This window comes from Sander vitreus, chromosome 16, assembly GCF_031162955.1.
Source record: "Sander vitreus isolate 19-12246 chromosome 16, sanVit1, whole genome shotgun sequence".
NCBI lineage: Eukaryota > Metazoa > Chordata > Actinopteri > Perciformes > Percidae > Sander > Sander vitreus.
This window is the reverse complement of record NC_135870.1, coordinates 8,254,714-8,281,856: the sequence shown is the minus strand read 5'-3', so window position 1 is coordinate 8,281,856 and position 27,143 is coordinate 8,254,714. Positions and strand designations below refer to the sequence as shown.

The window sequence follows — 27,143 nt, the reverse complement described above, 5'->3', positions numbered from 1 at the left end:
TTTCACCGCTAAAGAAGAACATCGTTTTAAAACAATTGTTATTCTCTTCTCATTTCGAGGAATCCCAGCTTTGAGTAGCCGCTCCGAGGCTGAAAGAAGTTGTGTTTATATGCTAAATACACCAAAGCCGATTATGACCCGAGCCTGGAGGCAGGACAGCGGAAGGTAAACCTGCAATGTTATTGGTCGCCGTCGTGTCAGGAAGTGTCAAGCAACCAATTGAACGGCGCGGAGATTTATCTCTGCCTTTGACCGTCCGACCTAAATTACCTGTCAACACAATGCACTTCTTCTGTAAAGGTAATGCGTTTTCTGAATATTTTTCTCTAACAAAGCAGCTGTTTAACCGGTGCTGAAATGCTTATAAAAATAACGGAACACTAATCATCCCCGGAGAAAGTCTCAGCGGTTTTATGAACGGACGTGTGTCCCTCTTTTTTATTATCTGCACCAGCCGGCCGGACTTTGGGAATGACATTTGTTGCCACTAGCAGGATGGAGTGGTTGTTCCAGCGGTGCTCTAAAGAGTCTGTCTTCCTCTCTGTCTTTCGGTCGATGCTGCTCATTTCATGTTTGGTAAGAGCCACTGTGATTATTCCATACCCTTTTTTATGATCATTTCTCATTTGAAAACTTCGAGGCAAGTCCTAAGTAATCCATAACAAGAAGGCTTTGCCGTCGGGAAACGCTAAATTGTTATTAATTGCGTTTATTCTCTAACATATTTGTTAGCTATGTCTGGCTGTGATGCCGTTGCTGTGCAGAGAAGTAGGACAGATTATAAATTGGTCACTGCGTCCAAGCCGAGGCTCATTTATCTGTGACAGACAGCGCCAAATAATAAGAGGATAAATACTGAATCCAATCCAAACATGCAATCCTTTCAGAGGACAGTAGATAATTAAATTGAGTTTACTTTGTCCGATCCAAACATAAAACAGCAAGAAACGGCCACATGTCCAAATATGTCAGATACAAAACATCATCCCGGGATGCCACAGACATGCATCTTAAAGCCCGTTAGGTAACTCTGACATTTCAACCCTTTGAGATGTCCCTTATTGCACCCACACCACACCCAACCCCCCCCTGTATAGCTCTTGGTCCTGTCCGTGTCCATGTATCCTGGGTTGCAGTCCATTGGGGTCCAGCTTCATTCAGCCGTCACAGGGAGTTATGTACCAGGCCACCACTCTGTTCTTCTCGTCAACAGTCCCAACAAACAGGCAGCCAAGGACATTGGCAGGTACAGTAGTAACTCCCTACAGGTTACATCTCACGGTCTGTATCACACTACTTAGGGCTGAACGATTAATCGTTTTCAAATCGAAATTGCCATTTGAAATAATGCGATTAGCTAATCATGAAGACCACAATTAATCGAATGTGAATATTTAGGGACTGTTCGTTATTTAATTAGAGTCCTACCGGAGGAGCTTTGGGGCCTTTAGTCAAAATAGACCTGACCCTACCTTCTACAGGATTACATTTTGAACAACCCTCCAAAATGATTGGGAGAAAAGGGATGACCCTCCCCAACAAATGATTATACTGGTTTGCGCTTGGCAAAGATGTACAGATTACCATTGTTTTTCTACAGCCATGATATATGTAACTAAACCTCTGCATTCTCATGTGACGCATCCCACTCCTCTGTTATGGTGTGGTGGCCATTTCAGTAGATTTACTCACTAACATTGTTGTGGAAACACAATAAACATGGAAACTAAATATCACTTCATGCATTACTGCATTACTTCAAATACTCATCAAGTTACTCATCTAGTAAACTAGTATTCATATGAAATAAAACAATAAACATTGCGACCATTCAGCAAAGCACACTGGGTAATTCAACACTGGTTGCTATGGACTCGTCACTAGGCTTCCTCATTCATTGTATATTTAGCATATAGGTAAAGCTGCCGAAGCTGAACATTATCCGAAACTCCATTTCTCAGATGAGCGTCAATTTGGGAGCTTGCATGCTACCACTCCTTCCTTCTCAAATGCCTTGAAAAGGCTGTCGTTTGTACATTTTCACAAATAATCACAAATAATTACCGGGACCGAAAGGATAGACCTCCCATCTCATGCCTTCCCAAGGCCGGCTGAGTGCTGTTTGCGCCAGAGTTTCTCAAGCCAAAAATAAAAGCTTGTGTCTGGTCAGCTATGTTTTCAGACGGTGTTCGATGTTTTTGAACTAAGCAGTACGGCAATCATGCTAATGAATAAAATCATTTTTTCAGCAGATGTCTTAGTTACAACACGATTGAGCTAGCAAAGCAGTTTTGTGTTTATGTGTGCGAGCGGAATTTATTCAGTTTGGGTAATCCTACGGTCTCTAAAGCTACAGGTCTGGCTGACTAAACGGGGAGGGATCCATCTGCTAGCGATAGGGCCCGAGACTGAGAGAGCTACATGGAGCTACATGGATAAATATGCACCAAACAAGCCACTTTGAAATTTCTTTTGCCTCTACCCATGAACAATAGTGCTGGGTGACCCCAGACTAAAAAAAATTGGATGACCCTCCCCTCAACAAAGAATAAAAAGACATGACCCTCCCCTATTTTTCTCTGGTGGTCCTTTCCATAAATACCGAACGGTCCCTTAGTTGAATGTTTGTTTGGTGTAACATTTGGTTTAACATTTTTTATTCGTCTTTGTATTATTATATTTACTGTTTTTCACAAGATAAATGCTGGAATAATGTTACATATCACAGATTGTTTACAATAATGTCCTATTTTTAGTGTATTTTTCATTTATTTGGTATTACTTTATTTAACATGATCGTAGCAGGTGAAATATGTAGATGCTGCTATTGAACTGAGACATATCAGATCATCAGTTAATCAGATAATTATTATTATTATAACTTTAGCTTTTGTGATTAATGTTCGATGCTTATTAAAAGAAATTGCTTATTGCTTATTGCTGGCAATTCATATCTATGTTCTCATACTTGCATAAGAATATAGAGCAGTTTTGATGGTGTCTCATGTTATAATGCTCCATGACATGTTTTATCTGTTACACAGTGAATATTGAACTTTAGCTATACTTAAAATAATAATAATAATCGCAAATCGAATCGTAATATCTGGCAGAAAAATCTTTTTGTTTTTTTTCCCCCGAATCGTTCAGCCCTAACACTACTGTAGCACTTTGAAAATGAAGCTAAATTTGGGAACACATGGTATCATTTCTGATGTTAAATGATTCAGCTCAAATACTTTAAAGGGAATAGTTCTACATGTTGGCACCTCTAAAGCTCACTAATTAATTAACATGTCATTTTATATCTGGTTTGTTTCAGTCTGAACAAAAAACAGAAGTGTAAAAACTTTACAGAAAACTCTGCTGGTTGCCTGGCACTGCGCCTGGCCTAGAAAACCACAACATTTTGTTTGGACAGAACCACGCCACCTGTTACCCCCTGCCTCCAGTCTTTATGCTAAACTAATCTAACCGGCTGCTGGCCCATATTCATATTTACCATACAGACATGAGAGGTATCAATCCTCAAGATCTAACTCTCGGCAACAAAACAAACACGTATACAAAATACTAATACAAGTATTATAGTATAGTAGTAGTATACAAGTCTACAGTATAGTAATACACTATTCCTTTAATCCGAATGGTAATGAAATTCCTTTGCTTTGGTATGGATTAGGTTTGATATTTGATTTCAGCCAGACGTACAGTAAAGTTTGACTTTTCTGTCTGGAGCAGAGATACAATCCTATCAAACCCACAGCGCTGTGTTTGCACTCTCAACTACTTTGTTGGCATTTTAGCAGCATGTAAAAGAGCTCTATTTACAAGACAGAAGGTATTCATGTACAGAACGGTTGCCAGATATTTAAATCACCTCCTTCAGGGACACCTGTTAGAGGAGGGGGCACGACTGAGCTGGTAATATACTATAATTTCAGCTGTGCAGCTGCAAAAAGCAAAGTTTTCCATCTTTTCTGAATCGTAATATAAAAGTCTTTTCCTGCAGCCTGCTTGACAAGCAACATAATGACGGGCTCAGTTTCATGCTGTAATTGATAAACAGCTTGTGGCTTGTAAGTGTTTAATTGTTCTATCCTCTCTTTCCATGCCTACCCCCTCCGTTTCCATCCACGCTCCCTACCATTCTGTCTTTTTTTTCCCCCCAGGGCGATCATGGAGAGGCGACTGGCAGCCAGTATTAACATTCTCTCCAGGACCTCTACAATGTAAATCATATTTGCCCCCTACCTTGACACAACTTTGTACCCTGCTGAGGCACCAACACAAAGACTCGCTTAGTTATAATGTTCCTCACATGTGCAGACACTTACGCACACAAACACATATGTTCTTTTTTTTCTCTCTCCTACATAGCTGGGTTACCTAGTAAACTACACAGTGAATGGGCTGCATCTGAATGCTTGTATCAGTTTTCCAATCACTAGACACTGAGTGGCAGTTAGCCTTCAACGTGGTCATACATTGATATGCATGGATTAGCTTTCCTGTTAATGCATAACCACAAAAGTAACAAGGGAGAAAGAACTGGAGAGGATGGAGAGTAACTGAATAGAAAAGGCAGCATTAAATCTGTTAACCAAACAGAGCTTTAGCCTAAAAATAGAGGATGTGGTTGGATTAGTTTAGGGGGTGATGGAGGTGGTGTTTTTTTTGTGTGAATGAGTGCAGGTGTGTAATGAAGAAGTTTCAGTTATATCCAGGCTTATTTAGGCTTACACTTCAACATTTATTTTGACATTTCACGTTTAAATATGGGGTGTTAGTTTGGTTTTGCTGTCTTTCACAACCCATATGAAAAAGCACCATGTTTGAAAGTAAAGAGGCAGTTTTGCACTTGACATCATAAAAGCCTGTCTGGAACAGTTTGACAGTATCACTGTGAATCACAGATGCCGTAATAGATGGTCGGGCAAGGTTTGATTGTTGTGTTCTTTTGTTAAATACAGTTTTTCATTAAAGCTTTTTTTTAAACTGAATTTAAAGGCTCTACACCCTGTACTGATACTTTTCATCCCCTAATAATTTAAAGGGTAACTACTGTTTTTTTTTTTCAACCTGGACCCTATTTTCATATGTTTTTGTGTCTAAGTGACTGATGGGAACAACAATCGTTGTCAGACACTTAGAATATTAATCTGAGCCTTTCAGTGGCAAAACGAGCACTTTTGTGAAGGTAAATACAAGCTGGATGATTGCCCTATAAATTTACATTGTAGCTTGCTTTGCCGCTGCGGACTGCAACGATCTTGCTTGATACTGGATCAACATCAAAGATTGGTGCTCCCATCAGTCACTTAGACACAAAAACATAGGAATAATAGGGTCCAGGTTGAAAAAAACGGTAGTTACCCTTTAAAGTCCTTCATGTGCATGGTGCAGTTCTAATGTCTTGGGTTTTCTGGTTCTTTAGGTACTATTGGAACGGTGAAATCCAGGATGCAAGTGAAGTTCTGATGGTAAGCTTACTGACAAAGTCCTTTTTAATGATAAACATACTTAACAGGCATGCTGAAATAGTAAGCCGAACTGTAAAGATGAAATATCACTGTTGTTGCAGCTGGTGAAAACAAAGACCTCCAGGATCCAGCAAGTCATAGAATATGTGAGGTGAGAGGTTGCTTTATGTGGTGGTTATTTCAGACGATCTCAGACTGTTCCAACTTGTGACCAACTTCATGCTTAAAGCTATAGTGTGTAGTTTCTGTCGCCCCCATGAGGAATTCTAAGTAATGACAACAAAGGTGTTGGCGCATCCACATGACACAAGCCTATGGTGATTGCATACCACTCCCACCCCTCTTCCACACACTTGCTAGTAGCCAAGGAGGACACGGAGGATTAAAAAAACATGACAGACTCTTCAGACTCTATTTTCTGCGCGCGAAAGTCGCCGGACAACACAATCTTCTGAACACAGCCATACTGACAAATACAGAGAGAGTTGTGTGGAGCTGATAGTCTTAATTAGCTTTGTATGAACTCATTTGTCAATGGCCTGAATGTCACGGACGTTCATTAATATAAAAAAGTTACACACTAAAGCTTTAAGCTGTACTTTCTACTGTAGACATGCTTTAAAGGATCATTGCGGTTATTTTTAACTTGGACCTTATAGTGTACTTAAAATTACTCCATTCTTAATAAATAGGACCTCCAATGTGCCACTGGACTAGTCATCCAAACTGTGATCAAACAATTACATAATTTTATTTGTAAAAATAATTTGTCATAATATATTGTTGTTGCTCATTGCAACAACAACCATTGCTGTGTCTAAGAGAAATTAAAATAAGTATAAGAGGGTTTAGTTGCTTCAGCTTGATGATTTCATGACATCAAAAAAATGGGAAATATCTGCTTTTGAATGTTTTGTTAAAAGTTTGTCATTATGCAACCAATAGTTTTTATAGATTACATTTCATTGTTATAGAATTGCAGAAGTTACTAGATGTTCTTATCTCACATATACACTACTTGAAACAACTTTCCACTGCAACACCATCAAATAACCATTAAGAGTTAATCATCCACATTTCTGCTCATTTGGCCATTTGTGATTGATTGCTGCTTCTTGCTTTGCTACAGTGCAGACACTCTTCTCACTTGCTCTCAGTGTTGGGGAGTAACGGAATACATGTACCGGCGTTCCGTATTCAGAATACAAATTATGAGTAACTGTATTCCGTTACAGTTACAATTTAAATAGTTGGTATTTAGAATACAGTTACATTGTTGAAATCAATGGATTGCATGACGATACTTCTCTGTTTCAGGAGTTTATTCACTCTCTGATTAAGGAAACGCCATGCATTTCCCAGAAGCCCCAATATGAAAACGAAAAAATTAGCTATTTGCGTCATCACTGATAGAGGTAGAGATGGAGCCGGAACCGGCACACCAGAGCCAGGGCAAGAATGTGTTTCTATCTTGGAAATTCAAACAGCATTTCACATTAAAGAAAGAACAGGGAGAACGAAATATAACTGTGCAGTGCAACCTCTGCTTGCCAGCAACCAACCTCCTTTCAGCGTCCAAATTACTCCACCTCCAAGCTGAAGAAGCATCTTAAAGTAATTATTATTTTTTTTAATTAGCCAAGGGTAGTCGTCTGCTGTAGTTTTACTGGTCACCTTGCTATTTTATAGTTGACGTGCGACTTTGCATTCTCCTATGTGCTGATTTACTATCCCCAGAGCCGTTGAAAGACAGACTAGCCCTGTTTGACATGATAATCCAAGTATTCAGAATACGTTACTCAGATTGAGTAACATAACGGAATACGTTACAAATTAAATTTTTGGGCATGTATTCTGTATTCTGTAACAGAATACGTTTTGAAAGTATCCTTCCCAACACTGCTTGCTCTCTGCTTTGCTGTTAATTTGCTACTTTTTCGTACTTCTTCTTACTTCTCAAACTATGGAACCTTTAAGGACATTTCCTATAACTACTAAATATTTTGAGAGGATGATTTATGAACAGTAACTTGGAGGTCTAGCTATCTATAAATGGAGCCATACCTTTCCCAAGATTCACTGAGACAAAACCAGTGAATAATGTGCTCTACCTGCTGGGATAATCTGTGTGCAAAACCTAAAGGTGCAAGACTATACTCCCACAGAGGGCACATTTTATGGATTGTACTGAGTCTACTTCAACCCGGGACATCTGGGGCACAGCCAAAGGGACATAAAGGCCCCCGGCAGTACAACTGGAAAACAGGTTTGAAACATTAATTACATCTTCTTTAGATTTAAGTGGAGATGGCACATGTTGTGGAAAGGGGAATAACTCATCTAAAGACACAATTCAACCTGTAAATCAATTTGTGGGAGATACAGAAAAATGAATCCTATTATTCTACATGTTGGGGCCAAAGATATTTGCAGAGATAAGTCAGGATTTCATTGAACCTTTTAACTGTGTGGACAAACTGGAAGCACAGTTTAATATTAGTGGACCACTGCCAACATTCATCAGTGGGATCAAAAGGTTCAACAGACTTGCATCACTGCACACATGGCTCAGCAAAATTTGTAGTCGGAAAAGGATCAACTATATATTGATACCTTCAATCTGTTCTGGAGATGTAGGCATCTTTTCAGGGCAGGTGTCCTCCACTGAAGCAGATCTGGAGCACTGATGTATAATTTCTGGTTACACACAGCAGCCTCAGCGCCACAAAGACAAAACATCGCAGCCCCAATGTCAACGTGTTGACAGTCTCGCTTTGCCAGACCTTCCTCCAAAGCACTGCAGAGGAGGCTCTGGCTAGTCCACGCAGCATTCCGGGATGGGAGAAAAATGTGCTCTGGTTTAATGGCATTTCTTTAGACCAATCACAATCGTCTTGGGCGGTGCTAAGCGAAGCCATGGTGCCGCTGCAAAATAGCCTCGGGAAGGAACTTGTTTTGGTGGAACATCTATACGTTCAAAGGTTGTTTTAGTCGTGCAACAGAAAACTCAGATTGGACAGATAGTCTAGCTAAAAATTACAACACAAAGAATCACCCAGCGGAATTTCCGGCAGAACGAGAGCAATCCCAGAAGTGGAACGAGGTGGATGTAGACTAGCATGTTGACAACCAGCTCATGGATCTGTCTCCTAATTCTTCTTCTCTTCACTCTCCCATCTTCCCTGGCTCACCCCTTTTATAGGATTTACTTATAGAATGGGAGCACTGGTCAACGCTGGCATTAGTTCACTCCCCGCTCACTGGCACAGCATCTGCCTCCACCCCAACCAAACACATTCTGTTATACCAATCTGTTTCCAGTCGTCTCGTCGGCTCTTCTGTGAACGGCATGTTCCTTTTACCTGTTTTGACAAATAATAGCAGGAACAAAATGTACTTAACAAAATCTGCTCTTATCAATTTGCATAGCAATTATTGTCTGTCTTCAAAAATATGTTTTAAATTGACAAAGAATGCTTTTAACATTTTAGCTTTATTAAATGTCAGGTCTTAGGCAGGCACATCATTTTAGTTAATAATTTAATTATCAAATACAATCTGGATTTTATGTTTTTAACTGAAACTTGGTTAGACCAAGTTAATAGTGAAGAAATTCTTATCAAGTCAACTCCTCACAACTTCAGTTTTAGGAGTGAAGTGCATAAGAAAGGAAGCGGAATGGTCATTTTGTGTAATAATTCGCTAACACTTTACAATAAGGTCACAAAATTTGAGTAGTTACCAGGGAGCAAATGAAGAACAAATGAGGAACTAACTGCAAGTTCCATTAGCAACCATTAGCTAATGAGTAACTCCTAATCACATTTTATAGAGTAGCTAATGCTAAGTTAATGATTAGTTTATTGAGAAACAAGTGAGAAACAAATCAGGAACTACTTGATAATTGATTAATCATTAACACATATAATAATAGTATAAAGTATTAATTATTTCTAATGGAGGACTATTTGGTAGATAATGACGAGTTACTCGAGAACAGACTGGGAGATCATATATTTATAAATCATTAAGAAATGATTAGTTCCTAAACGTCTGCAATTATCATCTAGTTCCTGATTTGTTCCTCACTCGTTTTTCAATTAATTAATCATTAACTAACCATTAGTTGTTTTGTTTTTTTAAATCAAATTTGATTATGATTTACTCATTAACTAATGGTAATGCCAATAGCAGTTAGTTCCTCATTTGTTTCCTGGACCTTATTATAAACTGTAAACAATAATTCTTTCCAACACAGGCAGATGTCTTCAGGGAAATGTGCTTGTTTTGAACATGTTGCTTTTCAGTTGAATTCCTCAGATCTACAGGGGCCCCCTTAAATACTGTGCATACATTTTGGATGACTTTGCTGAACTGCTAATTTTGCCTTCAGGCTTTTTTGAATAATGTTTTAAATGCATGAGATCAGATCTGCAAATAGTCAACACTTCTCTCCACTCAGGCTATTACCCATAGGCCCTGAAAACTGCCGTTATTAATAGTGCGTTCCATTTGTACTCGATTTTCCGAGGTCAAAGTCGGAAACACGCCCCCTGACCTCGGATTTTATTTTCATAACGATATCACCAGGTGACTATTTCTCTGTGTGTTTCTTTTATATCTTGTCTTACTGCCTTTATGTCTTCTATAAAGTACTTTGAATTGCCTTATTGTCGAAAGGTGCTTCACAAATAAATTTGCCTTACCTATTACAGATATAAGTTGCTGCTGTAGTGTTCATCTATATAAAGAAATTGTATGTTCTATCTGATATGTTTGTGTTTGTCTGGGTCCCTTTTAAGATCTGTCCACCCCTATGAAAACCCAGAAGTCCTCAGCTTCCCGGTGGAGGACGGCAGTCTGGCTTACATGAAGTGGATGGATGAAGCCATTCCGGAGCCAATCTCTGCATGGACTGCAGCCGAACAGGGAAACTGAGCCATGCGTGCAGGCAGTTAAAGGCTTCGGATCGAACGGTTCAGAAAGCACTCTATTGAACAAAAGTTCAGTATGTGACATTTATGCTATTTTGTGGCTCTGACCTTTTCATTGTAAATTCCACCATATACAGTGGAGATTTTATTTCAGTCCTTTAAAAGAAGTTTTGTAACACAGTCATAGAAAATACTTCCTTCTGATTGATTAGCAAGTGTCAGCTTACGTTACATAACAGTCCCAGTTGACCGGTCAGTTTTAAAGCTATAGTGGGTAGTTTCTGTCGTCCCCATGAGGAATTCAAAGTAATGACAACACCACTTTTGTTGCATCCACATGACACAGGCCTTCCGTAATCGCGCCCCCAACTCTCCTCCATGCAATTGCTAGTAGCCAAGGAGGACACGGAGGATTAAAAAAACATGATGGACTCTTCAGAAGAGGTCATTATTTTCACTCCATTTTCTGCGCGCGAAAGTCGCCGACAACATTTTTTAAACACAGCCATGCTGAGAAATACAAATACTGTTTTGTGGAGCTGATAGTCTTAATAAGCTTTGTATCAACTCATTTGGCAATGGTTTGAATGTAACGGTTCATTAATATAATAACGGCCATTAAGGTTTGCCTTTAAGGTAGGTTTAACGTAGTTTGTGCTGGAACATATTGATGGCGTGACTTATATTATACTGATAATAACTATAGTTATTATAATTGCTATAGCATAGATATGTTCTGCCTGTTATTGGACATAACATTGCCCATACTATAACATTACCTTATACTAGTTATTGTTATTAATTTGAAAGTCAAATTTTTTTCTAAAGCTGTTCACTAAAACATTAAAGCCATCCAAAAGAGAGAAACCTGAGCAGCAACACTCAGACAGGACATCAAACAATCTACCTACAGTTCACTGGATTATTGATCTGTCAGGCTAGAAGATTAACTTTATTGGAATGTGACACCAAACTGTTTGCCTTTAGTACTGTATTTACAAGTAAAAAAGGCAATACTGCTGAATTTCAGTACTCCTTTGCTCCTGGTTAGCTCAGCTTGAACTAATGAAACATTCACTACCACCTTGTATAACCTCAAATAGAGCTACACCGTACTACGGAGGGTAAATTAACAAACAGTTATGACTGACAGCTCTCTGTGTTATTGCCTACTTGACCCTGTCTCTCCTTTGTATTTCTAACAACTAAATATGAAATGTTTTCATTGTTTTGTTTGCATCGTGAAGAAACTGATGCTGATCTGAGCAGGTCTCGTTTGGATAACCCATCCTCGATCTCGATGGGTGCCACAGGAGTAGTCTTGCCAAATAAAACTTAAATTGAATCACAAAAACAAACTAATTTGGTCATCAGCTCTCAGCTCCACTTGCACATCTTGAGAGCATCACAGGTCTTGTTATCTGGATTCCTGCTTTCACAAAAATTCATTGGAGATATGGTACACGGCCACAGAGGTTTAATTAATTACATTTCAAAAAAGAACAACAAATTCGGTTTTACCATGCCATATTTGCGGTTATACAGGTTAGCCATGCATGCTTACCTCGTTAAACAAAGATACGCACTCAGTCTGCAGAAACTGTTTCCGGCATGAGGCCCCAACAAAAGAACTGCAGACTCGGTTTAGTCAGTGTTGTGTCTGTTGAGCCAGAATAATCCTCCCCATCAGGTCCGGAGATCAGGCCATTTTGTGTGTGTGTGTGTGTGTGTGTGTGTGTGTGTGTGTGTGTGTGTGTGTGTGTGTGTGTGTGTGTGTTTTCTTGTTTAACTATATTCGTGGGGTCCAAAAACTATACGTCAAAATGCTGGACCCCACACCTTTAAAGGGCTGTTTGAGGGTTAAGACTTGGTTTTAGGATTAGGGTTAGAATTAGGTTATAGTTAGGGTGAGGGTAAGGGTTAAGGTTAGGCATTTAGTTTTAATGGTTAAGGTTAGGGTAAGGGGCTAGGGAATGCATTATGTCAATGACGGGTCCCCACAAAGCTAGTGAAACGCACGTGTGTTTGTGTTTTTTTCTGTGTAGGGGTGTTTGTTACTTCAATGCATATGTACCCATTCATATAAATGTGTGTGTACAATACATGTTTGAATATGCTATACATACAAACAGATGCTTGTGTGCCTTTGTGAGTAGTTACAGCCGACTAGTGACTGACACTGGAAAATAAATATTGTAACAAACAAAAAGTATCCTGCAATGTTATTAAATGTTCACTAGATGGTGGTGTTTCAATTCACATAAACACATTCTGCTGTTACTTTATTTATTTATTTTTTTACATCTTCATTAAAGTCAACACAAGTTTATAAATACACTACATGTCTTATTACAATTATATTTTAAAATATTGACATTGTAGATACATTTCTTTAAGATACATTAAACATTCTTGCTTAATACAAAAATAGCCTATATTTCATATGTAATTACAAATCATCTCATCCTGTTCAAGTCATCAGATCACAATTATTTTATCATGTGCAGCTGAAGAAATATTTAGACTAACAATTAAGTGTGCAATTAAATTACATCTACATTTCTCTTTATGAACCATAAAGGATCAACAAATAATCAAGAAACCTCAAGTGGTAAACATAAAAAAACGTAAACAAAGCCAACAAATAAAATAAAAAAATGTATTCAACTTTCACAAACATATTTCAATTATGACTGTAGGCTACATTTAAACTACAGAAATTATAGTTAGTATACATCGACATTATTTGTGCTTCTTCTCAAAAGACAATCCATGCGAAATGAATGGCAAAATCAAAAATTACTTTTGAGTCACCAAGCAAAGTAATCTTATAACCGACCATAAATAGCCTAGTTCTAAGTCTTTTCAATAGTTTCAAGATATTACATTATTTTTCACCCATAAGTATATTCTAGCATCAACAATCTACCCGCATTCCACTGTTACCAGGATTTCACATGGGAATCATGAGGAATTAATGCAGGTTGCCTGTCGTATTTGCCTGTTGTCTTTGACAAAAACACAATCCGCTCATTTCCCCCACCCAATATAATTCTTCCTGGTTGAGGAGTAGGCTACCGCTACCACTCACTACCGCATTATTATGGATCCCACGCAACTTCTAGGCAAGTCCTGCCCTACGAAGCAGCCCGATTGGTTGGGATTAGGCATTGGCCTTGAGTAGTTAAGGTTAGGATAGCCGATTGGTCAGGTGATAGGACCTGAAAAAATCTGGTTCTGTTACCTTGCGCAAGCATGGACGCCTGGCCAACAGTAGCATGTGAATGCTATTGAAGGGCGGGTCTTGCCTAGAAATTGCATGGGTTCAATAATCACGCCTCACTATCACTATACCAATACTTTGTGTATTGAATCTCTCTAACACACTGTTACAGTAATTATTTGACTGAATCTCTCTGTTCTTTTGTAAAGACCTTCTATACAGTACATTTAGTCATCCTACAGTAGTTGGTCAAGGCAGCTAAAGAAACACCATACTGTGGGCTATATTTCTACATAAATATAATCTGACTTGTGTAAACACAGACATATGGCTGGCTCCTTTTCTTCCTCTGTGTCATTAAATTCTCCATGGGATGCAGAGTAAGGAACAGGATAATTAAGAATAAGCTGATAACATGCTCCCACTGAGAAATTCAATAAACTGAGGATAATAACACACACACACACACACACACACACACACACACACACACACACAAACACACAGCTATCTGATCTCGCAAGGCAAGGATGGTAAGCCAACAGAGGTTTTTTTTATGAACTTGTGTGTATAAATTGGCTATCACACCAGCCGCAACGCCAAATCGGGCCAGGGGGGGAAAGTGTGTGTGTGTGAGGGGGGGGAGTTAATGGCCCCCTGCCTACTTCCTACCCCCCTTTTCTTGACGCCCTTTCTCGGATCCAACACATTCTCACTCTCCCATCGCATCCACCACCCCATCGAACCTTACGCAGCATTTCAGTCTCTCATACTACTCCCGTTGTTGCTCTTAATGCTAAGTCATCTTACAATGCCGCGGTCACGCTGCTGCTCTGCCCGTTGCGTTCTATGTATACGCAGAAGGGTGCTTTTTGCGCCGTATCTGACGCTGAGCGCCACTGCCCAAGCGTCCGTATTTTACGAGTCAGGAGTGAGATCGGGTTTGTCGCACCACACCCTTCTTCAAACTCTGCCTTTATTTTGCTCTCAACTACACACCTGTAAACTTTCGTGACTGCATCTTATACGGTTGTGACGCTTTCGCGGGTACAGAAACTGGCCGCAGACATAAACGACTGGCCACATCTAGTGACATCACTTCATTTTTATTCATGGTCTTCAATATGGTAGTACTGAAATAGGTAAACAACTGTGAGCAACAACTCGGAGGAGTCAACATGTTAGAGAAAGTAGAGCTGCAAGGAGTCAAAGCATTTCAAAATACTATTACGATCTGCTCTTGTCAAAAAAATTAATTCAGCTTGTAATTTTGGTGACCGCAGGTGCAAGCGCAATCCTTGTGCCGAGTGTCACAATCTGGAAAAGGGGCTGGAGCAAGGTGAGTACATTGTAGGTAGGAGGAATATTTTAGCTGCAGACAGTTTTACTAATGGGTTGGGAAGAGCGATTCCAGATAGAAAACTGCTCTTTCCTGGGGAGGTGCAACATGATTATACAGCTTCCAAGAACCGATGATCTACTTTTTTTTCTTTCTGAATGCATATATTAGAATTATATTATATATTTTTTGCATTTTTAGTTGTTTTGCTTTATGAAAAATGAAATGTGTATTAATTACACCAAGATGGAATTTTTTTTAAAATAGGTTGAGAATGAGCTTTTATATTTAACATAGCATGGATCCACTTGTCACAAGGCAACCATGTTTAAAACGACATATAATAAACTACATGTTTATACTTTCTTACCTGCCACAGAGGAAGAGGAGCTTTGTGCTAAAGCTTCTGCTGTCCCTTCTTTACGCTTCAAACTAACCAATAATAGCATGTATAAAAGATGATTATGCCTAATGAGATGGAAAAAAAAAAAAACTGTGATAAACTTTGAGAGCAGTAAGAGTAGACCGCAGAGATCAAGGAGAAACATTGGTGTGACTTTTTCAAGATGGACAGCTGTGAAAATGGTAGGGACCCTCTGTGAAATCCATGGAAAAAGCTCTTTTAGGTACCATGCTTAATGACGTGTGTAGGCAGGCATGCATAATTACACTGTTTTGGAAATATAGATCACAGTACATCCCTCAAATTATAAACTGCAGATTAAATCTGCATACCAAAACCGGTGTCATGTAATGGCTACAAGTTTTTAATCAAGTGAAAGAGAAGACTCTCATTCGTCTTACAATTACATTACCAAGAATCTCGGACTAATCTAAGAAAGTATAGACTTTGCTTTGTAGCAAATCCTTGTAGCGTGTTGATTCGTTCTCTGTTCTTATGTAGACATGGTGGCATTTTGCCACTTGCCTCAAATTCACTAAAGATAAGATCTAGGACACACAGCCCAACTGATGTTGTTGTACATGTAAGCTTTGAATTGGATTAGCGCTCCGTGTTGCAAGGTTACATGGAAGGGATGGGCCAGTAACGGCCCATTGCCCGACTGAGTAAGCCTACACACTAGAAGGTGATTGCTTTCTTCCTCTCTTCAGCACTTCCTCTTCTTCAGACTCTACTGATATTCCCCCCCCCCCCCCCCCCCATGCGCCTCCCATCTCCCTGCCTCTGTGTACCTCATAAATGACCATCTGCAGTACATGTGTTTTGTGTAAGACATGCACAGTCACAGAAAAACGAGATGAGAAAGAGATAAATTGAGAGTGAGATTGGAGACACTTGGCAAGGTAATGAAGAAGCCACATTTTTTCTCCTCACACCTTCCTACTGGCTCTGTTGCTCACTCACTCGCTCACTCCCTGAGCTGCTACGCGGACTCCGTCATCAAAACACACAGTGAGGCGTGCTGGCTTGCTCACACTCTGTAGCTTGTGGACACACACATTCACACACTGTTTCACACTGGAGCGAGCAGTCAAGATGCAGCAGCAGGAGAGCATGTCTTCTGATTCCCTGTCAGGTAAATGCAAAATTAGATGAGTATCTATGTCATCCCTCCCTTCTCCTGCATCATTATTCATCATGTTCCCCCTGCTTGTACTGTTAAATGACACATTTTCTCTCTCTTGTTTCCCTGGCTTCTCTCTTCCATTCTCCCTCTCTGTATCCATCTGTCCATGTTCCTTTTTGTGTGTTTCTTTTCCTGTTTATGTATGCCCATGTGTATATGTGTTGTGCTTTAAGAAGTGATAACCATGATGATTGTTATTGTTGAAAAACAGGAGGTGTACCTTTTTTCCCATATGGCAATGATGGAAGAAGTGCATTATGGTGGAGTAGCGCCTGCTGCCTCACACCAAAGCACAGCTGTGAAAGTACATATGGACGAGAGAATATTGCATTCTTCTAACCTAGATACAATGACAAAGCTTGTGCTACTTAACACTGGGATGCTTGTTTTCCTCCCTTTTCCTGTTTAAGTTGATTATCATATTGTAAAGTGTTGTTTTGAGTGTCCTCCTTTGGAGAGACAGCACAATTTGCATGCTTACTGCTATGGAAAATCAGTTCATATACAACGTGAGAGATCAAATCAAGTGGCTTGGTTTGTTGAACAGTGGATGAGGCTGTCTGCATGTGCAGTGGTTGGCCTGTGGAGGTTGGTAGTTGTCCTTGGTGACGAGGACGATCCTGCTGGGTAGTGAGCTGGAAACCAGACTGTGCACACATCTTTCATTAGTTATGTCATTAATTTGATAGGAGCCATTCAATGGTAACCTGGGAGTAAGAATTCATTTTTGGTCAGGTTTCCTTTTGAACTGAATTATGGCATTTCAAATCAGGAATAAGAACTTGTTTTTCTGTCCTCGTTGCACAGTATCAACACTCATTAAGGCTACTCAAAACCTGAGAGCAGAAAATAATGAGACTTTGTATGGTGAAGGGAAAATGTAATTTTGACTCCATTTCAACTCAGAATGACTCTGAAGATTAAAAGCTAAAATTAGGTTTTTGGGCTTCTCATTCACCAACTGTTAAGGCCGAGGTTCTGACCCAGAACACAGAGAAACATACATGGACACAGAGTGACGATTCAAAAATGTTATAATGAAAGTTCAGTACTTATAGCGCCACGGACAGAAAACACAAGGGAAGATGACTCCGAGCTGGATAGGGGCGATGCTGGCAGGCAGTGGTGTGTCCAAACTTTCCTTCTGGAATCCAAGCGGGAAGGTAGGAAGGCTTGAGCGTGATGAGCTGGTGGAACAGCAAGACACGGCAGCAGGTCTTGAGGTGTAGGTCTGGACAGGGAAAACAGGACATTAGCAAGAGCAAGAGGAATATAACACTATGACTAAACTGACACACACAAAGTTCAACTTGGGAGCCTAGTTACCACACTGGTAGGTGCAGAGAGGTAGATCGACCGGCCACGCCCTTTGACCTACTTCCAGGCAGAGTCAGCAATACACACATACAGACACAGACACAGAGGGGAAAAAAGGGGAGAGACACACACAGGACGGGAGAGAGAACAGCTGCCCACATAACAGTACCCCCCCCCCCCCCAAGGGGCGCCTCCTGGCGACCCACTAGGTTTGTCTGGATGATCACGATGGAAGTCCTTAATCAACTGCGGATCCAAAACAAAGCGTCTAGCAATCCAAGTCCTCTCCTCGGGTCCATAACCCTCCCAATCGACCAGATATTGGAGGCCTCTACCCCGCCTCCGAGAGTCCAGGAGCCTCCGGACCGTGTAGGCCGGATGGTCATCAATAATCCAAACAGGTGGTGGAGGATCCACAGGTGGACACAAAGGGCTGGAAGACACAGGTTTCAGTTGAGAAACTGTATCAATGGAGGGTGAACCTTCATAGCCTGTGGCAACTTCAACCGGACCACCGAGGGGTTCACAATGGACTCCACCACAAATGGACCCAAATACCGAGGCGACAATTTGCGCCACTCGGTACGAAGAGGGATGTTCTTAGATGAAAGTCAAACCTCCTGGCCAAGTTGGAACATGGGTGCAAGTGTCCTGTGCCTATCCGCCACCCTCTTGTTCCGCGCAACGGTCTGAAGCAGGGTTTCCCGGGCGTCGCTCCAAACTTTATGGCAGCGGCAAAGATGTTTGGCCCAGGAGGACGGATGCTGAGCAGCCACACAACAAAGGGATGCTTCGAGGTCGTGATTGGCTCTCTCAGTCTGACCGTTGTATTGGGGATGGAACCCTGAGGACAGACTTACAGATGCAGGTTGGGTGGTCCATTGCCCGGTCCAGGGTCCGTAGCAAGTGATGTTTTCACAAGTGACTCGATCTCCCACCGTACTGCAGCCACAACACGTGAGGAGGGTAGCTTCGAGCTCCCCAGTCTCATCGGAGTCAGTGAACTGGCGAGACAGAGCATCAGGTTTACATCCAGGTCTGTATGTCAAAATAAAGTTAAACCTACTAAAGAACAGGACCCATCTGGCTTGATGTTAGTTGAGTCTTTTGGTGGATTGGATGTATGCCAAGTTTTTATGGTCGGTCCAGACCACAAACTGCTGCTCTGCTCCGTCCAGCCAATGCCGCCATTCCTCCAATGCCAACTTCACAGCCAGTAGTTCTCGGTTTCCAACGTCGTAGTTTCTTTCTGCGGGAGACAATTTCTTGGAAAAGAAAGCACAAGGGTGAAGCTTCTGGTCTGTGGGGGAGGGTTGGGAAAGGACGGCCCCCACCCCAGAGTCAGAAGCATCCACCTCCACAATAAACTGCAGAGCGGGGTCAGGATGTATTAATACAGGGGAGGTGGAAAACCGCTACTTAAGCACACAAACAGCCTGTTCAGCGTCAGGGGACCATTGGAAAGGGGTTTTGGGGGACGTAAGTCTAGTGAGGGGAGCCACCACCCGACTAAAACCCTTTAATGAACCTCCGGTAAAAATTAGCAAAGCCCAAAAAACGTTGAAGCTGCTTACAGGTAGTGGGCGTGAACCATTCCGTAACTGCCCGGATCTTCTTGGGGTCTGCCTTCACCTGCCCGCTCTCAACGATGAAGCCGAGGAAAGGAACTGACTGTTTGTGGAACTCACATTTCTCAGCCTTAACGTACAGCTTATTCTCCAGGAGACGTTGTAGGACTTGTCGGACGTGTGACTCATGTTCCTCGGGAGACTTGGAAAAAATTAGAATGTCGTTAAGGTATACAAAAACAAAACAGTTCAAAAAATAGAACATCGTTGACCATGGCTTAGAACACAGCAATGACCCAGCGGAGTGTTGAACGCAGTTTTCCACTCATCCCCCTGCCGGATTCTGATGATGTGATAGGCATTCCTGAGGTCGAGTTTGTAAAACACTGTGGCGCCCTACAGGGGTTCGAAAGCAGAGTTGATGAGTGGCAGGGGATATTTGTTTTTGATGGTTGTGTTGTTTCATCCCCGAAAAGCTATACAAGGGCGTAAAGTCTTATCTTTCTTGTCTACGACAAAGAATCCTGCACCAACAGGAGACGATGAGGGACGGATTATGCCAGCAGCCAGAGAGTCACCAATATATTTCTCCATTGCCTCTCTTTCTGGTCGGGACAGATTGTAAAGACAACTTGATGGCAAAGGAGCACCAGGAAGCAACTCTATGGCACAAGCATAAGGTCTATGGGGAGGTAATGAAAGTGCCTTGTCCTTACTGAACACATCCGCTAGGTCATGGTATACCTCCGGGACTGATGACAGATCGGGTCGAGCAATGGGGAGTGCAGGGTTTTCTTCAGCGGGAGGAACAGCTGACCCAAAACACTCAGAATGACAGTGAGTGCTCCAACTGAGAATGGAGTGATGTTTCCAATCAATTTCTGGGTTATGGAGGGGTTGTAGAAGTGGACATGACTTTCAATTGAATGATTTCACGATGGTTGCTAGATAAAACTAATGAAACGGGGGCGGTTTGATGAGTAATCTCTGCAAGGAGGTGACCATCAAGGGCTGTAACACGAAGGGCAGTTGGAAGTGGCTCAATGGAAATACCAGCTTGGTTAACTAAATTGTGATTAAATGATCCTCTGCACCAGAGTCTATGAGGGCAGAGAGCGGCAGGGACTGAGTTTGGTAGAGCAATGTAGCTGGAACTTGTAGTCGGGGAATTGTGGGTTCTGGATCCAATTCCGGGTACGCTAGTAGACCCACTTTTACTAGCGAGCCTTGTCTTTTGGTCGTTTCGGACACTTAGCAAGAAAGTGTGAGGCGTCTCCACAGTACAGGCACTCACCCGCCTGGAGGTGTTGCAGTCGCTCAGTACAGGAAAGCAGAGCACGACCCAGTTGCATTGGCTCCTCCTCAGCCCTCGAGATGGGGTCTGGTCATGAGGGAAGCCGTCTCCGGGGAGGTGAGGCTTGGGAGGTTGAAGGCGTGGTAACTTGTCCTGTGAGATGTGGCCAACCTCCTCTCTCCCGGCGCCTCTCCCGCAACTTGTTGTCAAGCTTAATAGCAAGGGACACGAGAGAATGCAGGTTATTTGGTTCGTCACGGGTTTCAAGTTCATCTTTAACTGATTAATTCAAACCGTTAAAAAATGCTCCTTTCAAGTGCTTCCTCGTTCCATTTGGAATCCGCCGCCAGAGTCCAAAACTCAATTGAGTATTCTGCCACACTGTCCGTGCCCTGCCTCAGATTGAATAGTCTTTTTGAAGCGTTTCCAGCATGGTCAGGATGGTCAAAAACAGTTCTCAACTTCCGCCGTCATGTCCGAGGAGACAGCTTGAGAGACGGGAAGCTGAGGATCAGTGAGAGGTGGAGAACTGCCGACAGACATATTAGTAATTTTGGAGGTTAGCTGGAAGACCTGACTTAGCAGTTGGTGGTTGTTTTCCAATAAAGTACGAATTAGCTGGTCATGTTGCCCCAACAAAACCCCTTGGGACTGGATAACTCGCTGACCGCTATCCCCGCTAACCTCGTGTTGTTTCTCTGTAGGGTCCATGGCCAGATCGTTCTGTTAAGGCCGAGGTTCTGACCCAGAACACAGAGAAACATACACGAAACAGAGTGACGATTTAAAAACGTTTTAATGAAAGTTCAGTACTTATAGCAGCCAAGGACAGAAAACACAAGGGAGGATGACTCCGAGCTGGATAGGGGCTGAGGCGGGCAGACAGTGATGTATACAAACTTTCCTTCTGGAATCCAAGCAGGAAGGTAGGAAGGGTTGAGTGTGATGAGCTGGTGGAACAGCAAGCCACAGCAGCAGGTCTTGAGGTGTAGGTCTGGACAGGGAAAACAGGACGTTAGCAAGAGCAATAGGAATATAACACTATGACTAAACTGTTCAAGTTGGGAGCCTAGTTACCACACTGGTAGGTGCAGAGAGGTAGATCGACCGGCCACGCCCCTTGACCTACTTCCAGGCAGAGTCAGCAATACACACACACAGTGTTGGGAAGGATACTTTCAATACCTATTCCGTTACAGAATACAGAATACATGCCCAAAAATGTAATTTGTAACGTATTCCGTTACATTACTCAGTCTGAGTAACGTATTCTGAATACTTGGATTACTTCCACATTGAATTGCATTTTATAAGTGTAGGATAATGTGGCCATCACATACAGCTTACTAAACAGGCCTATTCTGGTGTGTTCTTCTGTTCCAACTGCCTGAATGTGTACCTAAACAAGCAGATAGATTTTTGTATTTGTAGTCCCGAACTGCATACTACAAAAATCTAACCGCAGTCTAAGCTACCACAAGCTAATTTTAGCTAAGATGCGATTCAGGTTTGAGGTGAGGTCATTTGGACGCTGAAAGGAGGTTGATTGCTGGCAAGCAGAGGTTGCACTGCACATTTATGTTTCGTTCTCCCTGTTCTTTCTTTAATGTGAAATGCTGTTTGAAGATAGATAGAAGCGCTCCATTGTGACTGATCACGCTAATAGCTAATTTTTTCGTTTTCATATTGGGGCTTCTGGGAAATGCATGGAGTTGCCTTAATCTATTCAGAGAGTGAATAAACTCGTGAAACAGAGAAGAATCGTCATGTAATCATTTGATTTCAACAATGTAACTGTATTCTAAATACCAACTATTTAAATTGTAACTGTAACGGAATACAGTTACCCAAATTTGTATTCTGAATACGTGACGCGGGTACATGTATTCCGTTACTCCCCAACACTGTACACACATACAGACACACAGACACAGAGGGGAAAAAAGTGGAGAGACACACACAGGAGGGGAGATCTGGGATTTGCTATTGAAGTGACCATGCATTTATTCATTTCTTTTTTTGTGGAGAGGGGGATCAAATCCCAGCATGCTTTGGGCAGAAGACAAGGAAACCAGTTCCTTATGAAATGAATAGAAGATACACAGTATTCATTTTTGCATGACATTGGATTGTGAGAGAAAACTCTGACAAGCATAAAAACAAACACAACCACCGTATTTGCACAAGTCACAGTAATACCAGTGAAAAGGTGAGCTTTATATTTCTGACATTTTCTCTGCAAGCTCAACTTGAAACTATTATGTTGAACCTGTCATCTAATTCCAATTTTGTTTTTGTTTGACTTGTCTAAATATGAGAGCATTCGCCCCTTCATTTTGGTAGGTTTGGGCAGTGTTTCCTGCCCTCTAAGTTGACCACAGTGCACATTATCTGTTAGATAATTTATTATTGATTTATTGCGAGCCTTATACTTGTCAGACCACAGGAGAATGTGATAAAGCCTGGTAAGCAAGGGTGTAACTTTGGGTTTAACATTGGGGGGGTTGAGAGCTCCACTTTTGAGCAAAATGTAACTTTTGAGCATATCAAACAATTCATTTCCTGCATTCTGGTGAATTTTTTGTAACAATTTGTGCCTTTTCTGCATCTATTTATGGTGCAAATTTCTTTAATTATGTAGGGAAAGGAAATTATCATTAGATATTTGGAGGGGTTGCACTGGCCAATTCTGATTATTGGGGGGGGGGGGTTGTAACCCCCCCATCCCCCCTGTAAATTACACCTATGCTGGTAAGTGTAATATAATTCACCAAAATGAATGAATTAGGTCTTCATTTACTTACTTTTTCCAAAGTGGCAGGTAACCCAGAGCAAGGATGCAAGGTGCACAATGTATCTTTTGCCGTCTAGAATCAAAGAATAAATAGATGGTTGAAAAACAACTTGCTTTCTCTTGCATGTTACATGTTCGCTTCTGGTACAGTAAGATGCAGTTAAGATCAAAATTGCAGTAAGTGATTATCTTCGATGTGTTTTCAAAACAGTAACCCTTTGCCTGAGTGACTAACAAGAATACAGAATTTTTTATTGTGACTGCAAGTTGCACCAAGGTATTTGGAGGATGACAAATCCTCATGTTGTTGTGGCTGCCACGGTGTTGTTTATGATTTACCGACACTTCAAACATCAATCCTGTTCCGACACCTCGCCCGTCACCCATCACCAGTTTCACGCGAGTTCCCAGGTGAATTATCAGAATATCCTTCAGTTCAGGTTGATTCCCATCACCCGTGCTGCACTCAATCTGTGCACAAACCAACAGCAGAACAACACAGCAGCATTGTGTTACAGATGCACTTTTTGCTTCACGGGCTTCTTGGACAGATGGGCATTATTAGTAGTGCAATCTCAGCATGAACAAGAAAGCCATAATTCTACCCTTAAGTGTATTGTATTGGCTTACAGCAGTGATAATAGCAGGTGGCAAGCAGGATTACATAATGTGTGTGAGTGCGAGAGAGACATCTGAAGGGAGTTAAAGCAAGGAGAAGTGTAATCCGACAATAAAATGACTTGTTTAATGCAGATAACTTCAACAGGGGGTCCTCAGAATTGCTGCAGGGAGGCCACCAAATGATTGTTGGATAGTTTAAATCCAAAATATTATTAATCCAACATATTATTTGTAAAGATAATAATGTTGAAATAAACAACATTGATGACAGGCTTACGTGCCTATAGGTAGATAGCCGTATGGTCGCCATCCACAGATAGTTAAGCTTAAGCATTCACTGTGCCACATTCTAACAATAAAACATGATGTATAAATATAGGAATATTTTAACAATTATTATTTTAATAGCTTGGTATTGTATGCACCATAAAAAAGGTATGTGTGCAGGCTTTAGGCTGCCCTACACGTTATTGTAGGCCCTGTTTAATATGCAACTCATATTTTATATTTTATACTCATGTTTTATACAATATATAGTGAGGGGTCCCTGCTACATCTCTTTTTCAACTGAGGGGTCCTTGGCCTAAAAAACATTGAAAACCCCTGGTTTAATGTATTGGAGAGGTAAACAGCATGCACTCTCTCAGCCTCTTTTATTTATGCATTTATGCTGCATGCTACTCTGGTTTTCTTTCTGATGACCATACATTTTTCTGATTGCCTTTGCACAATTTCTTTTCAACAGTTTGAATGTGCAAAATTCTTAATCAAAAGAGCCAAACTGCACTGAAAAGAACTGGCAAGAGAACATTTCCTGAAAAATGCTGCATTTTCCTCAAAGAATGAGCAGCAAACAGAAGACACACAGCTCTGGCAAAAACCTTGCATATGACAAAAATATGTTCAGTGAGCACACAGAACATGTTTGCTCCACTAGTTCCTGCAAAACATAATAAGAAGAGCCTTTATTATTGATTCTCACACATCGCGCCTGTGTTTCACCAGCACCCAAACGAGTTTGAGTGTACTGCTATACTTATTACTAATTACTTACTAATTACGTTCTGGTCAATTTAAAAACATAACTATGAAATTCTTAATCAGGAATAGGGTGTGGTTAAAACTAAAGTGAAGCCGCTCAAGTGTAACTGCCTTGTATGCTCAGCTTTTTCCATGCATGCCAGGGCACCATGCATTATCAATAACTGTGCATCGGCAAAAATGCAAAATGCAAGATTGCATAGTGACCTAACTGTACAGCTGTTCTACATTTCAGAACACATTTGCACAAAACAATTTGCAAAAAGACAAAACTCCTCTATTTCCAAAGCTCAGTTTCCTCTTGTTTTCATGGGGGCCGCATCATCTAAAACACATGCTTTGTGTTCAGAGATTCAATAAACATTTAATTAAATTTGGATTCTTTCATCCAAGATTCAATTCACCCTAAACTCTTAGAAGATAATAATTCTAAGTGAACAAAGTACAACACTTCAGGACCCAACAGATAAAGGGAAAGTTGAAACTCTGGTTTGTCTTAAAAGGGTTCCAACATTGTCCTTTAAAATAACCGCAGCTTCCAGAGAGAAGCAGAAAAGGAATCACAATGGGCTAAATAAAAACTAACAGAAAAAAACAAAAGATCTTGGAGGGCAAAACTGCTGCAGTTATCCTGGGACTACAGTGTATAAATCTTCAGCCATACTAGCCCGTACTTCTCATTCAAAGGCTTTAGACCATCAAATGCCTGCATCTCCCAATGTTATACAAGGAAATTACACAACACATACAGTATCAGTCAGATAGCACTGAGACCGAAAGCTTAACGCTGCCTGCACGGAGTTTATATTGGAGCAGGTGCCAGCAATCAAGCCTGATAGACTGGTAGAGAGGCATCCACATGGCACCTGAGCCACGATTTCAAAAAGGAAGAAAATGGATTACAGTATAATTACAAACACATTGGAGCAGTGTTGGAGTGAATACAGTAGATTGCCCATTTAAAAAACCCTTTTCTTTAGCACCAACAGTTTTCCACTTTCAGATAATCAGAAAGTCAACTTTTGCACTATTAGCTTGATCGAAAGTTCATATTTGTTGTTAATTGTCAAATAGATTCTGTAACAGCCACAGTTTAAGGTGTAAACAACATCATTCACGTGATTATGTTGTATCATGAGTTGTAATTTCTTTCCAAATGATTGCTTGATTTGCCAATTTCCTTTCACGAGTGTTTTTGATCTCCCAAGAAATTGTACCATTACAACTCAAAGGAGTGATGAAAACAAAGCTGGATTATTATTTCGGCACAGCGTGTTTCTGTAGTTTGGGATATCACTTTACCTCCCTTATCTGCATTATGTATAATAACCATTTCTGCCTCAGAAGTGTCTGACAAAGAACATCTTTCCTCCACAGAGAAAAAGGTTCCATGTCATTTCTCCGACGCTCCATTGTTTCCGACCTCTCAATAACCCGATAAATTCCCTTTGGTCCTACTACAGCCCACTAGTCCGACGTCCACCAGCCAAGACCCGCCCTTCAATAGCATTTATTGGCCAGGCGTCCATGCTTACGCAAGGTAACGTAACCCCATTTGTACAGGTCCTATCTCCTGACCAATCGGCTATCCTAACCTTAACCACTCATGGTCAAATGCCTAACCCCAACCAATCGAGCTGCGTCGTAGGGCGGGTCTTGGCGTGGCCATAGTGGGATTCGTAATTTCGCCACCAGCGGGACGTCGAACTAGTGGGCTGTAGGACCAAAGGGAATTCTTCGGGTTATTGAGAGGTCGGAACAATGGAGCGTCAGAGAAATGGGCAGTCCCCAGAGAAAATATGATATAATCTTATAGGGGTTATGTTTTCATTTTTAAATCATATGCATTCATAATTGTACATTTCAGTTACTCATAAGTCATAACTGGTATTACTGATACTGTAATTACTGAAGACAATTCCATAATTAAGATGACAAAA

At 41.1% G+C, this 27,143-nt stretch overlaps 1 protein-coding gene across 1 annotated transcript; it reads left to right on the top strand.

The window, feature by feature from the left end:
- Nucleotides 1-235: 235 nt before the first annotated feature.
- LOC144531387 (protein CutA homolog) lies at nt 236-12,610 on the top strand. The gene is made up of 7 exons (XM_078271485.1): nt 236-300; nt 455-576; nt 1,098-1,246; nt 4,173-4,232; nt 5,438-5,483; nt 5,585-5,634; nt 10,286-12,610. The coding sequence occupies exons 1-7, from the start codon at nt 282-284 to the stop codon at nt 10,419-10,421; spliced, it is 582 nt and encodes a 193-aa protein (XP_078127611.1). The 5' UTR covers nt 236-281; the 3' UTR covers nt 10,422-12,610.
- Nucleotides 12,611-27,143: the final 14,533 nt, after the last annotated feature.

Coding starts and splice junctions, on each gene's coding strand:
- LOC144531387 (XM_078271485.1), top strand. Junction 1,247..4,172: donor GCAGCCAAGGACATTGGCAG/GTACAGTAGTAA, acceptor TTTTCCCCCCAG/GGCGATCATGGAGAGGCGAC. Junction 4,233..5,437: donor CTCTCCAGGACCTCTACAAT/GTAAATCATATT, acceptor CTGGTTCTTTAG/GTACTATTGGAACGGTGAAA.